Source organism: Myxine glutinosa, chromosome 11 (assembly GCF_964187855.1).
Source record: "Myxine glutinosa chromosome 11, kmMyxGlut1.1, whole genome shotgun sequence".
In the NCBI taxonomy this organism is placed as follows: Eukaryota; Metazoa; Chordata; class Myxini; order Myxiniformes; family Myxinidae; genus Myxine; species Myxine glutinosa.
The window spans coordinates 106,809,469-106,822,389 of record NC_136271.1 but is presented as its reverse complement, the minus strand read 5'-3'; the positions used below and the strand labels follow the sequence as shown (position 1 = coordinate 106,822,389).

The following is a 12,921-nucleotide window of genomic DNA, read 5'->3' as shown; positions in this document are numbered from 1 at the left end:
CTGGATTCTTACACCCCGCAGCCCGTTCCTTGCTCACACATCCAGCCGTCTCCATGCTCCTCGTACCTTTCCTTACACACCTCGGTACACTCATTCCACTCACAGCCTTGGTCACACACCTGACCACCGAACACTTTGGCACACATTCGTTGGTCGCACACCTCACCAACACACCTCTTCGCACCCCCTCCTCTGTCACCTCCTCTGTGACAATCACAGGTGTGCTCTCATTCGCACACCCAACCACGTGCCTCACCACCAATTCCAGCGTGCATTCCCACTCACGCTCTATCATTCCAGGTGTGCATCCTTCCATTCCAGGTGTCCATCCTCGCTCACCTGTCACACCCAACTCACGCTCCTTGTCACTCTTACTACTCTCACCTCCACTCTTGACAACGCACTCACCCTTACTCCCGACAGCGCACTCTTTCCTCATGCACCTGTCCGTCACACACCTTTCTCGCGCACACTCTCCCGTTACACCCTCTGTAACACTCACCATAGGTGTGCATTCTTCCTTGCCTTTGACAGCGCACTCTTTCCCCATGCACCTGTCCGTCACACACCTTTCTCGCGCACACTCTCCCGTCACACCCTCTGTAACACTTACCACACCGCGCTTCCATGTGCTCCCTCGCACACGCGCTATGACCGACTCACTCTCGCCAGCACCCTCACTCCTTGGCACGCACTTTTTCCTCACACACCCCAGAGTCGGACTTTCTCGCACACCTCCTTTTTCGCACACCAGACCTGTCGCACACCTCACCAACGGCCTCTCACGAACACCCGGGTCCATCTCGACCCCCAAGCTTCTTAAATCCCCTGGCGCATCATACGCACGACCATATTGGTCACCACTTACACCGGGTCCTCTTTCTCTTCGCTTCTCCTCCATCACCTGCGAATCCCTCATCCGGTTAATGAGCACATCATCACGATTCAAATACAGACTTTGGACCAATTCTTTTACCTCTTCTTTTATCTCTTTCTTATCCTCTCTCCGTCGCTTCTTAATTTCGCTCACCCCTTCTTCCACTTCTTCTAATTTCTGCTTCACCCCTTTTATTCCCCGGTACGTCTCCTCAAGCTCATCCTCCAAGGCTACCTTGACCGTTTCCATGTGCGTCCTCACCTGCCGGTCCTTCGTCTCCATTACCTCTATCACCTCGTCCATTTTCCTCGTCAGGTCCTCATGTATCGTCTGACACTCTTTTTTAATTACCCCTACGTCCTTTTTCATCTCCTTCTGTGTCGATTTTAAACCCTCTATTACCGCTGTGTTCTTCTTTACCTGGTCCGTTAGTTCTTTTTGTCCCTCTGTTAGCTGCTCCACCTCCTGCGTCAGGTCCTCTATGCCCCCTTGCAATTTTACAGTCCCCTTTCTCACCTCCTTCTCCATGTGCTCCTTAGTGCCTCACCTCCTCGCGCACTCCTCTGACCTCCTCACTCACTCCTCTTCTGATCTCCTCTCCCATCACTTGCATCTCCTGCCCAGATGCCACCCTCATCTGCTCCATTTCCTCCCTTTGAGCATCCAGTTTGGTTTCTACCCCCATTCTGACCCCCTCTATCTGCTGCCCCATTTGGTTAACTTCCCTTTCCGCTTGGTCCCTCATGTCCCTCAATTTGCCTTCCATGGTGTTTTCTAACCCCTCTAACCCTTTTTGCATCCCTTCCATTTGATTCTCTTGAGCGGCCATTCTGTTTTCTACCCCCATTAACCCCTCCTGTATTTCCCCTAATCTATTGTCTAATTTCCCAAATTTCTCGTCTAATCCCTTAAAATTATTGTCTAATCCCCTAAAATTATTGTCTAATCCCTCACCAGTACCCCTCGCTTCGTCCCTCATTACCCCCATTTGGTTTCCCATTACCCCCAATTGCTCACTCTGAGCCCTCGCTTCGTCCCTCATTACCCCCATTTGGCCCTCCAATCGCTCACCCTGAGCATCCATCCGGTTCCCCATTACCCCCATTTGGCCCTCCAATCGCTCACCCATTTGTTCCATAAGGGCCCTCATTTGCAACATAAAAAGGTTCGGATCCACCAGGGGCGCTGCCACGGTCGCGGGCGTGGACGCCGTGGCCACCTCGTGCGTGACAACGCTATTTTGCGACCCTGCCGCCCTCACTGCTTCGCTCTCCTCGCGTCCCTCAATTTGGTCCTGGACCGACCCTGCCTCACTCTCCCCTACCGGACCCCAGCTGTCTTGGTCTGCCATAGCGCGACTTTCAAAATTCGGGTTTTTATTTCCGTATAACAAAATCAAATTTCGCCGTTATAATTTCGCGCGGGAAACGCGCTCCGAATCGATTCTACTACAAATTTGGGCCTAATAAATTTAGTCCCGGGTTCGAATTCCACTCCTCGACACCAATTGTTACAGACGCGGTGGTGGATGTTAGTTTACCGAGTGGTTTGGTATGACCACGTCTGCACAAGTTACCCGATTATACCCGAACGTTGACTAATCGCGCTACGCTAGATCAATGAAGGAAAAGGACACAACTGCTGGATTCAAATGACACGACACCAAGGGTTCAGTTCTCAAGACCTCCGGAGGAGGTTATATTAAGGCGGAAGGTTAGATTACAACTACAAGAGGGACATCATAGAAAGACAGGCACTTAGACACACTTATATTAACCCCAACAGACGACAGATAAACGGGACAAGGCTGACTCACACGGGGATTGATGGCAAGGAAAGCGGGTATCGATGGCTCAAGGTGCACTCTTGGCTCAAGGACAGGGTACTGTACGGTCCAGTAGATGCAGGGAGGTCACAGCGCTCGGAGGTCACGACTTGCTCTTCTTCAAGCTGGGGGCGCATCTCACGTCACGTCCGGTACGTGGCCGCGTATATCCGGCGGGGAGTGACACGCCCTCGGCTCGTTAGCTCCGCCCCAGATGGAATCGGCACGTTGCTTCTCATTGGGTGCGTGCTGGGGGGGGGGGGGTTACCGGCTCCGCCCTTGACGAGGGGCTGACAAGGAGCCCCTTCGTGGTAACCCCGTCGGAGCGCATCGTCAATGGCGGCTAACCGAGCCGGTGTGAGGACGCACACTCCTCCGCGCAGCGCCGTTGTTGTAGTTGTTGTTGTAATTGTTGTTGTAGTTGTAGTTGTAGTTGTAGTTGTTGTTGTTGTTGTTGTTGTTTGGGGAAGAAGACGGGAGGAGGCATGGGAAGGTCCTAAACTCACTACTGGTGCCATATAATCACATTCTGGTGCAACGAAGAGTCGGAATTAATGGAAACGAGTCCTTAACTGACATAGACTAAGAATAACTAGCAAGATGTCCGAAAGTTGTCTACGTGAGATGCGGTGGACCTGGGCACGACATTTAATGGGGGAAAAAGGGGAAGGTCGGTTCTACAGAGTGTTGTTTACAGACAATGGGACTAGGGAATGGGGGATTGGGGATAGTTGGGGAGTATTGGGGAAATAGGGGAATATTTACAAGCGGATATGGAGGCCAAATTCCATATTTGCAACAATATACAGACTTGGCATTTAATATGGAATTTTTTTGTTGTTGGGGTGAACTTACTTTTCAAGATGTCTTAGAACCAAAAGTTCATTGGAATTATGTTGAAATTATTCTAGGTTTTGTTAATGTGACCTTTAAAAGAAACAAAAACCACATTTGACGTTTCGAAACAAATAAATTGATCCTTGAAAGTGATGTAAACTGATATCGAACTCAATTCATGGACAGTGCTGTGTTATACTTCTGTACGTTTTCCAGAAGTATCTCTTTATTTTGCACATTAGCCAAATTTTTTTTAACAAAAACAAAAGTTAAATTACGACTGGGATTATGGACAGTAAAATTACAGTTCAGTACTTCGTGTAACCCCCACGAGCATTCAGGAGAGCACGTACACGTTGAGGCATGCTGTTCACGAGATTTGCCCAGGTTTGGACAGGAATCGCTTGCCATGCAGTGACAATAGCCTGCTGCAATTCATGCACAGATGTCGGCTGCTGGGCCAAGTGGTCGATTTGACGCGTTAATTCTGCCCACAAGTTCTCTATCGGATTCATATCTGGGGACATGGCAGGCCACTCCATATGCTCTACACCACGGTCAGCATGAAAGTATTGGATCATGCGAGCACGATGAGGCCGTGCATTGTCATCTTGGAAGACAAAGTTTCCTCGAAAGGCTGCATGAGCAAATGGAAGCAATGTTTCTTCCAGAATGACCCTGTACTTGAACTGGTTCAGGTTTCCATTCAGAACAACCAGGTCAGTTTTGCCCCCTGCATGAAAAGCAGCCCAAACGGTCACCCCACCACCTCCAGCTTGGACTCTTGGCACTATACAATCTTTGTTGTAGGCTTCATGCACTTGTCTGCGCACTCGGACGCGGCCATCTTGACGATAGACCAGAAATCTAGACTCGTCACTGAAGATCACGTGATTCCAGTGTCCTGGCTGCCATTGACGGTGCTCTCTGGCCCACTGCAATCGGCGCTGGTGGTGTTGTCTGGTCAGGCATGGCTTTCTCAGGGGATGCCTGGCACGATAGCCTGCTTGACCCAGTCGTTGGTTGACTAGCCTTCTGGATACAGGCACATTTGTCAGTTGCTACCACTCAGCCCTAAGCCGATTAGCTGACTTGGTGCGGCCATTGCGGACTAACCGGTGCAGCTGGCGATCATCCCTACTTGTGGTTCTGTGGGGACGTCCTGGCCTCGGTATTGGAGTAGGGACACCCCTCTGCGCATTTCGTTTCGGGATCTTTGACACCTGACCTTGAGTGATGCCATACTGCCGAGCAATAGCACGCTGTTTCATGCCGTAATTTCGTAAAGCCACCACTCCATGACAAACAGCATTGTCGAGTTGACGGACCATCTCCAGAGGAAGCGGCAATAACTTTTGGAGACGTGCAGCAGTTGTTTTCCACTAATACAGAACGCAACAACCCTTGTATACCCGACTGTGAAACCAATCATCAAATGCACCTGTCCGTACATTTTGCCACGCCACCTGTGATATAATCCTGTTGTTGACTTCTTGCTGCGACAATCAGTGACATGGTTCTTTTAACAAATAAATCACCAAAGTGTAAAAGAAACTCACCCGATTGATATACTGAGTTAAGAAAGTAAACCCAAGTCAAGAAAAAAAAAAATTCCATATTAAATGCCAAGTCTGTAGTTGTTTTGGCAGAAAGTGAAGTCACTGGCAAAATGGCACAAGGTTTTTCAAATGGCATGTGGGTTATTGATGCAAATCTGAAAAGCAGTAGGTCTGACTTCACCCTTGAGAACACTTTCTAGGATGGATGAGTGGAGACTATACCATTGATAGGTTGTGAGTCAGAGCATAGTCAATCTTGTACCTCAGTTGCTGAGATTAACAAAAAAAATTGGTGGTATTCTAAATCTTCCTCCAGTTTTTTTATCCCTTCTTCCTCCGGCGTCATCGACACCTTGATCCCAAATACCTGAGCAGCCTTGCAGTCTACAGGAGCAGTGGTTCTTAACCTTTTCTGGTGCCCGCACCCCTTTGGTTCTCAGAATATTTTCTCGAAGTCCTTGTCAAAAATCAATGACCATAGAATTCTAAGACCTGATCTAGGACAGGTCTTAGAATTAAAGACTTATAATTAGATTCTTAGCACTCCCTTATTGTCACAGCAAAACCACAAATATTTCATGTTTCGCAAAAAATATATCTGGTATTCATATTTACCTCAATCACCAAGGGTGGAGGAGGTTATGTTGTCACCCTGGTTTGTCTGTCTGTGAGCAGGATATCTCAAAAAGTTATGGACATATTTGGATGAAACTTGGTGGGCAGGTAGGATGTGTGACAAGGATGAATTCATTGGATTTTGGTTAAGGTCAGGATGCAGATCAGGCCTATCCGGTGGGATATGAAATGTAAACTATTCAGCCTGGCAGAGGTATGCGCTTTACCAAGTGCCGCTCCAGTTACAATTGTGAATATACATCATGCCTGGATGTGAGCATTACTGATTTTGAAAATTGACATAACAAACTATTTATAGTATTTTTGCACATCAATAAAAAGCTCGTTTTCTTTGTTTCATACTGACCTTAGGTGGGTTGTATTTGCTTGTTATAGAGAGAACAATATGTAGCCTTATTGTCCAGCACGGCAGTTAAATGAGCACAATATTTTGTGATGGCTTTTCCCCCTCCCATTTATGTCCGAGCCACGTTTGGCACTGTATGCGTGCTCTGTTGTTTTGCAATGTCTTGGCATACAACACCAGTCTTGTGCCGACAGCGGCAGCCAGTCATGTGCCACCACCCTTTGCGCTAAGGCGGCTTCAAGGGGATCTTTGTGCTGACTGTCATAAGCTGGGGAAATGTCTCAGAGCTCCGTCCACAAGCAGAGGTCTTGCAGTTTGATTTGAGATCTGTCGGTTTGTATTGACCTGACGCTGGGATTTCAGCAGCTGGAACCTGCTTCGTAAATCTGTGCGACTTGAGAACTGTATACCGCCTATGATGCCTTCGACTCAGGTGATCACGCTTTCAAAATATGAAAGGCTTCGTTTTTATTATGTTAACTAAAAAATATTCTGTTAGCTGACCAATTTGACAAAAGGGCAGATATATTACAGCCAACCTGCTCCTGTGATGATGATGGTGGGAACTGTTTTGTACGTGGAATGTTACTTCGGCACCAGTGTTCTGAATGATCAAGTCCAGTAGACATTATAATGGAAGAAATGTTTAAGGAAAATTTGTGTGTTGTGTGCATAGTGGCACCTGACAACTAAAACAAGTATCAATATGAATAACACATTGTTACGTTTGTGCGGGTAGATAATGACATCCCATAGTAAAGATAGGAATGTATAGTTTAGCATGGACCGTGTGACGCGAAGAAGAAGAATCCCCATGTAATAAGTAGGGAATCTGTAGAGCATAAGATCGTATTTGTGTCTCCATATGAGGGGTGGAGCTATGCCTATTAGGTAGGGCTTAAGGATAATCCCCAGTGTGTAATTGCCCCTGTGATTTTCCCGTATGTTTAATTTTATCAAAAGGGGCCGCCATTACAACAACAATTACAATAACGGCCATAAAAAGCTCCATTCAGCCACAACACCGTCATGCCAACAAAGACCCGAACATTTGCCGGTCGGCACGGAAACCCCGCCCCAAACAGTCTCGATGGGTGTCAAGAAGGCCGTGAGGCTCCGCCCTGAAGGGGATGATTGATCGGGGAGATGGACTGATGTGATGTGGCGCAGGGATTGGTCGCGTGTGACATCAGTGAGGAAAGGGGAGGGTGCACCCTCCCCCCCTCGCCCTCTCGTGCTCCTGGCGTGCATGGCGGACGGTCGCAGCATTGTTGACTCTCTTCGTCTTGGCGTGCGTGGCGAACGGTTGCATTTTTTCTCTCTCTTGGTCCTGGCTGCGTGGCGAATGGTCACATTGGTGGCTCTCTCTGGTAATGGCAGCGAATCGAGCGGTCGCATTCCTGGCTCATGTGCGATCATGGAGAAAAAGAGGAAGAAGCGGACTCGCTCTCTTGTGTCGGCGTTTGGATCAAACGGGGGAAACGTTTGGCTGCCTGCTGCACGGCATTGCCTCACTTTATTTTTTTAAATTCATTATTTGCTGCATTTTACTTTTGTGTCGTGTCTGTTTACTTGTTTGTGGGCTCGAGTAATAAAACTCCGTGGTGGCCGTTCAATCAGATAAGGCTTCGGGCCTTTCCCGCTCATGCGAAAAGATAATCCCGCCAAAATCGAAATACGCATCGGAGTTAACTGTTCGGCTACCTGTCCAAGGCTGGTCTTCATCGGCTACGAACTTGACAATATTATACCAAACACCCAACAATCGTTGTGAGGTTGTTTTGTTATCGCTTTGTTGTTTTCCCACGCTTAAAAAAAAAACGGGGGGATATTGTAATCGGTTCCGTCTGTCTGTTTTCTGTTTGTCTGTCTATCTGTCTGTCTGGCCCTCATGCTATGTCCTCCTGAACGATTGTGCAGAAATTCACCAAACTTGGTAGTTATGATCACCACATGGCAAGAAGGTGTAAAAGCAGTGTCATTTTTGGCTCTGCCAACTGGGTCGGGGTCAAAAGTTCAAATAACAAAAGATGCAATTATGGGCACATTTTGAAACGTTTTTTAATGAAACTTTGTACATGCAATCAAAATTGGGGGATACATGAAATATTTAACGATTTATTGGATTTGACCCTTGGTTAATGCCCCACGGGATGGGGACTTAGTCACAGGGGTCGAAACGGGAAAATGTTTAACTTAAAGTTTGATGTTTGGTCATTGATGGTGGATTTTTTTTGCCATCTTTCAACTTTGCCTTGGATGGGAAGCATGGAGATTTGCGATGGCAGGCCATCGACTTTGCCATAGCTTTGTATTGTACAGGGTGTCCCATAAGTCTGGAACCATGGGGCAAAAGAACTGATTCATGTTTTTTTTCGTTTATGAATGATTTTTGTATCGATCATAATGGTGGGCACATTGAACGCATTCTTTGAATACAAGCCGTTTTCATTATTTTGCCCTATGGTTCCAGACTTATGGGATGGTTCTAGACTTATGGAACACCCTCTATTGCTTTTTTTTTTAGCTCATCTGGAGCGAAGTTCAGGAGAGCTTATGCGATGGCCTGTCGTCGTTGTCAGTCCCTCCGTCCGTCCGTCAGTCCGTCCATAAACACTTACAACTTCTTCTCCGAAACCGCTGAAGGGATTATGACCAAACTTGGCACAAATGATATTTGTTGTGTTGTGACTAAAGTTTGTTCACGGCATTAAAAAAAGATGGGTCTAAGGGGGGTTTACTGGGGGTCAAAATGGATCCAGGTTTGACCCCCCCAAAATAGGCATTTGCTTTTTCCCCTGAAACTACACACACTCTTTCAATGAAACTTGACCACAACCTTCATCCCCCCAATGTTCAAGGCATGAGGAAAATTGGGGTCTGAGGAGGTATACGGGTTTGGGGGGTGGGGGGAGGTGATTGCTCCCCAGAATAGGTATTTTTTTGTTTGTTTGTTTAAAGTCCTATGATTATGTTAGTATGATTCTACATGCTGCCCTGTCTTCTATCAACCATTAAAATTAGTTTAAAATACCTTAATCAGTGCAGTATACTGTTTATTCTACCAGGTGAGCTCTAGCAGTATTGCCCCTATGTTTGTATTTTGTTGTTGCTGTTTAATCACCTGTATATAGATTTGCCACATCTTTAGATGCATACTAATAGTATGTATATCCTTGATCCCTGATTGTAATAATTTGATATGCTTTGTAAGTCTTGGGATTAATTCGGTTATTTATTTTTTTTAAATTTTTTAATCAAATTTACTGAGTGGATGTGCACGTGTCCTCTCGGTCCTATTTGTTGGATGCGGCACTTGTGAGCTACTCCGACCCAGGCGTTTTGTTTTGGACCCTCGGCTGATGAGGCAGACGTGGTTAAATGTGTATTCTGTCAATTTGTGTGCAGCACGCCCAGCCAGATGAGGGCACGGCGTGGCTTCATGAGCTGCTACAGGAGGTGCAGCTGGAGCAGTTCTTTTTGCGATTGCGCGATCAGCTGCACGTGACACGCTTGGAGCACTTTTATTATGTAAAGACGGAAGACCTAGAAAGAGTTGGCATGGGAAGACCAGGTGATGGTCTGTTGCTGCTGAAGCAACAGAAATATGTATTTTTGTTATTGTTTGAAATGGGGAGGGAGGTTGTCTATTTTGGTTTTCCAATCTGAGCACTTGGCCCGTCATGCTGGGATCCTAAGTATTCTGTTCATTCGACCAATGCTCATAATAAACTAGAACGGCACTCAGTACAGAGCATACCTCCACCTGGTTGGCCATATCACTCAATGGTGAAGAATCACTTTAAAAATTCTACTAGCCGGATCCGAATCTTCACCAAAATTGAATCGATTCGTCCTTGTCACACACACAACCTCTCCAACAAGTTTCGTCCACATCCATCCATAACTTTTTGAGATATCCTGCGATGTATCGTTTTTGGCCCGATCTACCAATGGTGAAGAATCGCTTAGAAATTAAATAATTCTCATATCCGAATCCATATGCAGATCCTCACCAAAATCGAATCGAATCGTCCTTATCAGACACCCAACCTGTCCACCAAGTTTCGTCAAAATCCGTGCACAACATTTTGAGATAACCTGCTATGAATCGTTTTTGGCCCGATCTCCCAATGGTGAAGAATCGCTTAGAAATTAAATAATTCTCATATCCGAATCCATATTCAGATCTTCACCAAAATCGAATAGAATCGTCCTTATCAGACACCCAACCTGTCCACCAAGTTTCGTCCAAATCCGTCCACAACCTTTTGAGATATCCTGCTATGAATCGTTTTTGGCCCTATCTCCCAATGGTGAAGAATCACTTTAAAAATTCCAGTAGCCGGAACCGAATCCGGATCTTCACCAAAATCTAATCATTTCGTCCCTCTCACATACGCTACATGTCTGCCAAATTTCGTCCGAATCTGTCCACAACCTTTTGAGATATTTTGTTCACAGACAAACATACAGGGGTGAAAATATACCCTCCACCCACCTTTTGTGGTGGAGGTAAAAAATAAACCTCTTGATGTTGTGAATACTATACTGTACATATGAACCCAAATTGCTTTGATGTTTTTAAAAAAATACATTATTTGCTCTTTTCTTCGAATAACAGTACTGTTGTTGACATCTTTAAATGTATTCTTCTGGAAAGACAAGCATGCGGAAATTAAGGCTTCTTCCTTTTGAGTTTTGTTGCCTTTTTTTCTCCCAATCCTTGCTGTGGGTAGGACAGCGGCGACTATGGGAAGCTGTGAAACGCCGACGCTCCATGTGCAAGCGGAAAACATGGATGCCAAAGGTGGGCCTTTTGTTGCTTAAATAACATGTTTGTTTCTTTTCTTTTTTTAACAGCGATCTAAGGCTTTTGGTGGAGCCAGTAGGCCGACATGGATCGCATGTAGGACAAAGACGTTGATAAACATCAGTGTGCATTTTATAAGAATTGCAATGACATTATTAAATAAATAAGCGGGTGTAACCCCTCAGCCCATGCATGGTGGAAACCAATTTCAAGATGGCTGCCGTGGCGGCCATATTGAAAATCGCAGCATGCCCATGAACCTTCCTCTACTCAACCCCAACACACACTGCAAAAATGGATTTAATCGGACAAGCCGTTCTGCTCGAAATTGACGGAAACCAATTTCAAGATGGCTGCCGTGGCGGCCATATTGAAAATCGCAGCCCGCCCATTTTCGAAAGGCACCTTCCTCTACTCAACCCCAACACACACTGCAAACATGGATTTAATCGGACAAGCCGTTCTGCTCAAAATTGATGGAAACCAATTTCAAGATGGCTGCCGTGGCGGCCATATTGAAAATCGCAGCGCGCCCATGAACCTTCCTCTACTCAACCCCAACACACACTGCAAAAATGGATTTAATCGGACAAGCCGCTCTGCTCGAAATTGACGGAAACCAATTTCAAGATGGCTGCCGTGGCGGCCATATTGAAAATCGCAGCGCGCCCATGAACCTTCCTCTACTCAACCCCAACACACACTGCAAAAATGGATTTAATCGGACAAGCCGCTCTGCTCGAAATTGACGGAAACCAAAAGTTGACGGACGCCCGGACGACTCCCGTGACGAATTGGGCTGAGGGGTGAAAATGGACAAACACACGTATATGGTGGCATAATGGTTATAGTGTCTGTTCTGAGTCTGGAAGGTCAGCGGTTTAAACCCGAGTCCAGTTGTACCAAAGACATTAAAAATGGTACGCGCTGCTTTCCTGCTTGGCCCTCAGCATTTCTAGGATAGAGCATGGACAAACAACCATATGATGGAAACCATTGTGCAGGCTTGGCCTGCTCTATCATGGAGCACTTTTGAATGGCTTAATTGGCAAATATTTTGGTGCTATGTAAATGCTGTGGATAATTATTTATCATGTATGGTATTTCAACCTGGCTTTCTCACATCTTGATCCAGGAATTTAGATGGGAACACTAAAAAGTCAACTTGTATACTGGTGATATTAACATATTGCAAAGGAAATATTGCTGTGTGTGTGTGTGTGTGTGTGTGTGTGTGTGTGTGTGTGTGTGTGTGTGTGTGTGTGTGTTTGTTTGTTTGTTTGTTCCATTTTTGGAAATGTGTCTGTGTGTGTTTCGTCCATCCAAAGTATTTTTGTGAATGTGAAAATATTAATGCGAGAAGATATTCAAGTATCTTTTGGTGACAACACCTTACAAAACGTAACGCGATGCAGCCTTTGTGTAAAAGGTTGTTGTTCTATTTGATCTGTGAGCATAAGCGACCTAATGAACCGTGTAGATTAATATTGTGTGTTCACTCCTCCTTCTCAATGCAATTGTAATTGGCACATTTGGTGCGGTGTTGACGTGGGTAATGATGTGAGATGGTGTTGAAATACCTTTGATTGCATGGTTGCACAACTTGCCCATTGATGCTCAGCTGAGTACATGTGATGTCCCTCCTTGCCCCACCCTCCCCCCTTTTGCAGAAATGCTTTTAATCACCAGTGCCATAATTAGCAGAATTATCCCTCTTTGGGGCTAGCAGGATAGCCGAGACGTCCGCACATTCTCCTCTTAGCTCTCCAACCTGGGTTTGAATCCCGACCAAGCAGGATCTGGATTTTAATCTTCACCAAAATTGATCCAATTCTTCCTTGCCACACACCCAACCTTTCCTCCCAACCTATCCACCCAACACCAAAACCAGATATGCTATTGTCATACAGTGCCTTCGGAAAGTATTCAAACCCCTTGACTTTTTTCACATTTTGTTGTTGCAGCCTGAATTTAAAATGGATTAAATAGAGATATCTTTTGTCACTGATCTACACATAATACCCCATA

General features: G+C 45.9%; 1 protein-coding gene across 2 annotated transcripts in view; it reads left to right on the top strand.

Moving 5' to 3' along the window:
- Positions 1-12,921, top strand: part of TNK2 (tyrosine kinase non receptor 2) — a 100,340-nt gene that overhangs the window by 28,467 nt on the left and 58,952 nt on the right. The window contains exons 1-3 of one of the 2 annotated variants that reach the window (XM_068131332.2): positions 6,386-6,513; positions 9,489-9,654; positions 10,820-10,890. In XM_068131332.2, coding sequence (XP_067987433.2) covers positions 6,496-6,513; positions 9,489-9,654; positions 10,820-10,890 — 255 coding nt within the window. In that variant the 5' untranslated portion in view covers positions 6,386-6,495. Of the gene's footprint in view, positions 1-6,385; positions 6,514-9,488; positions 9,655-10,819; positions 10,891-12,921 lie in introns of those variants that run through there. The other variant, XM_078786984.1, reaches the window with a different exon arrangement.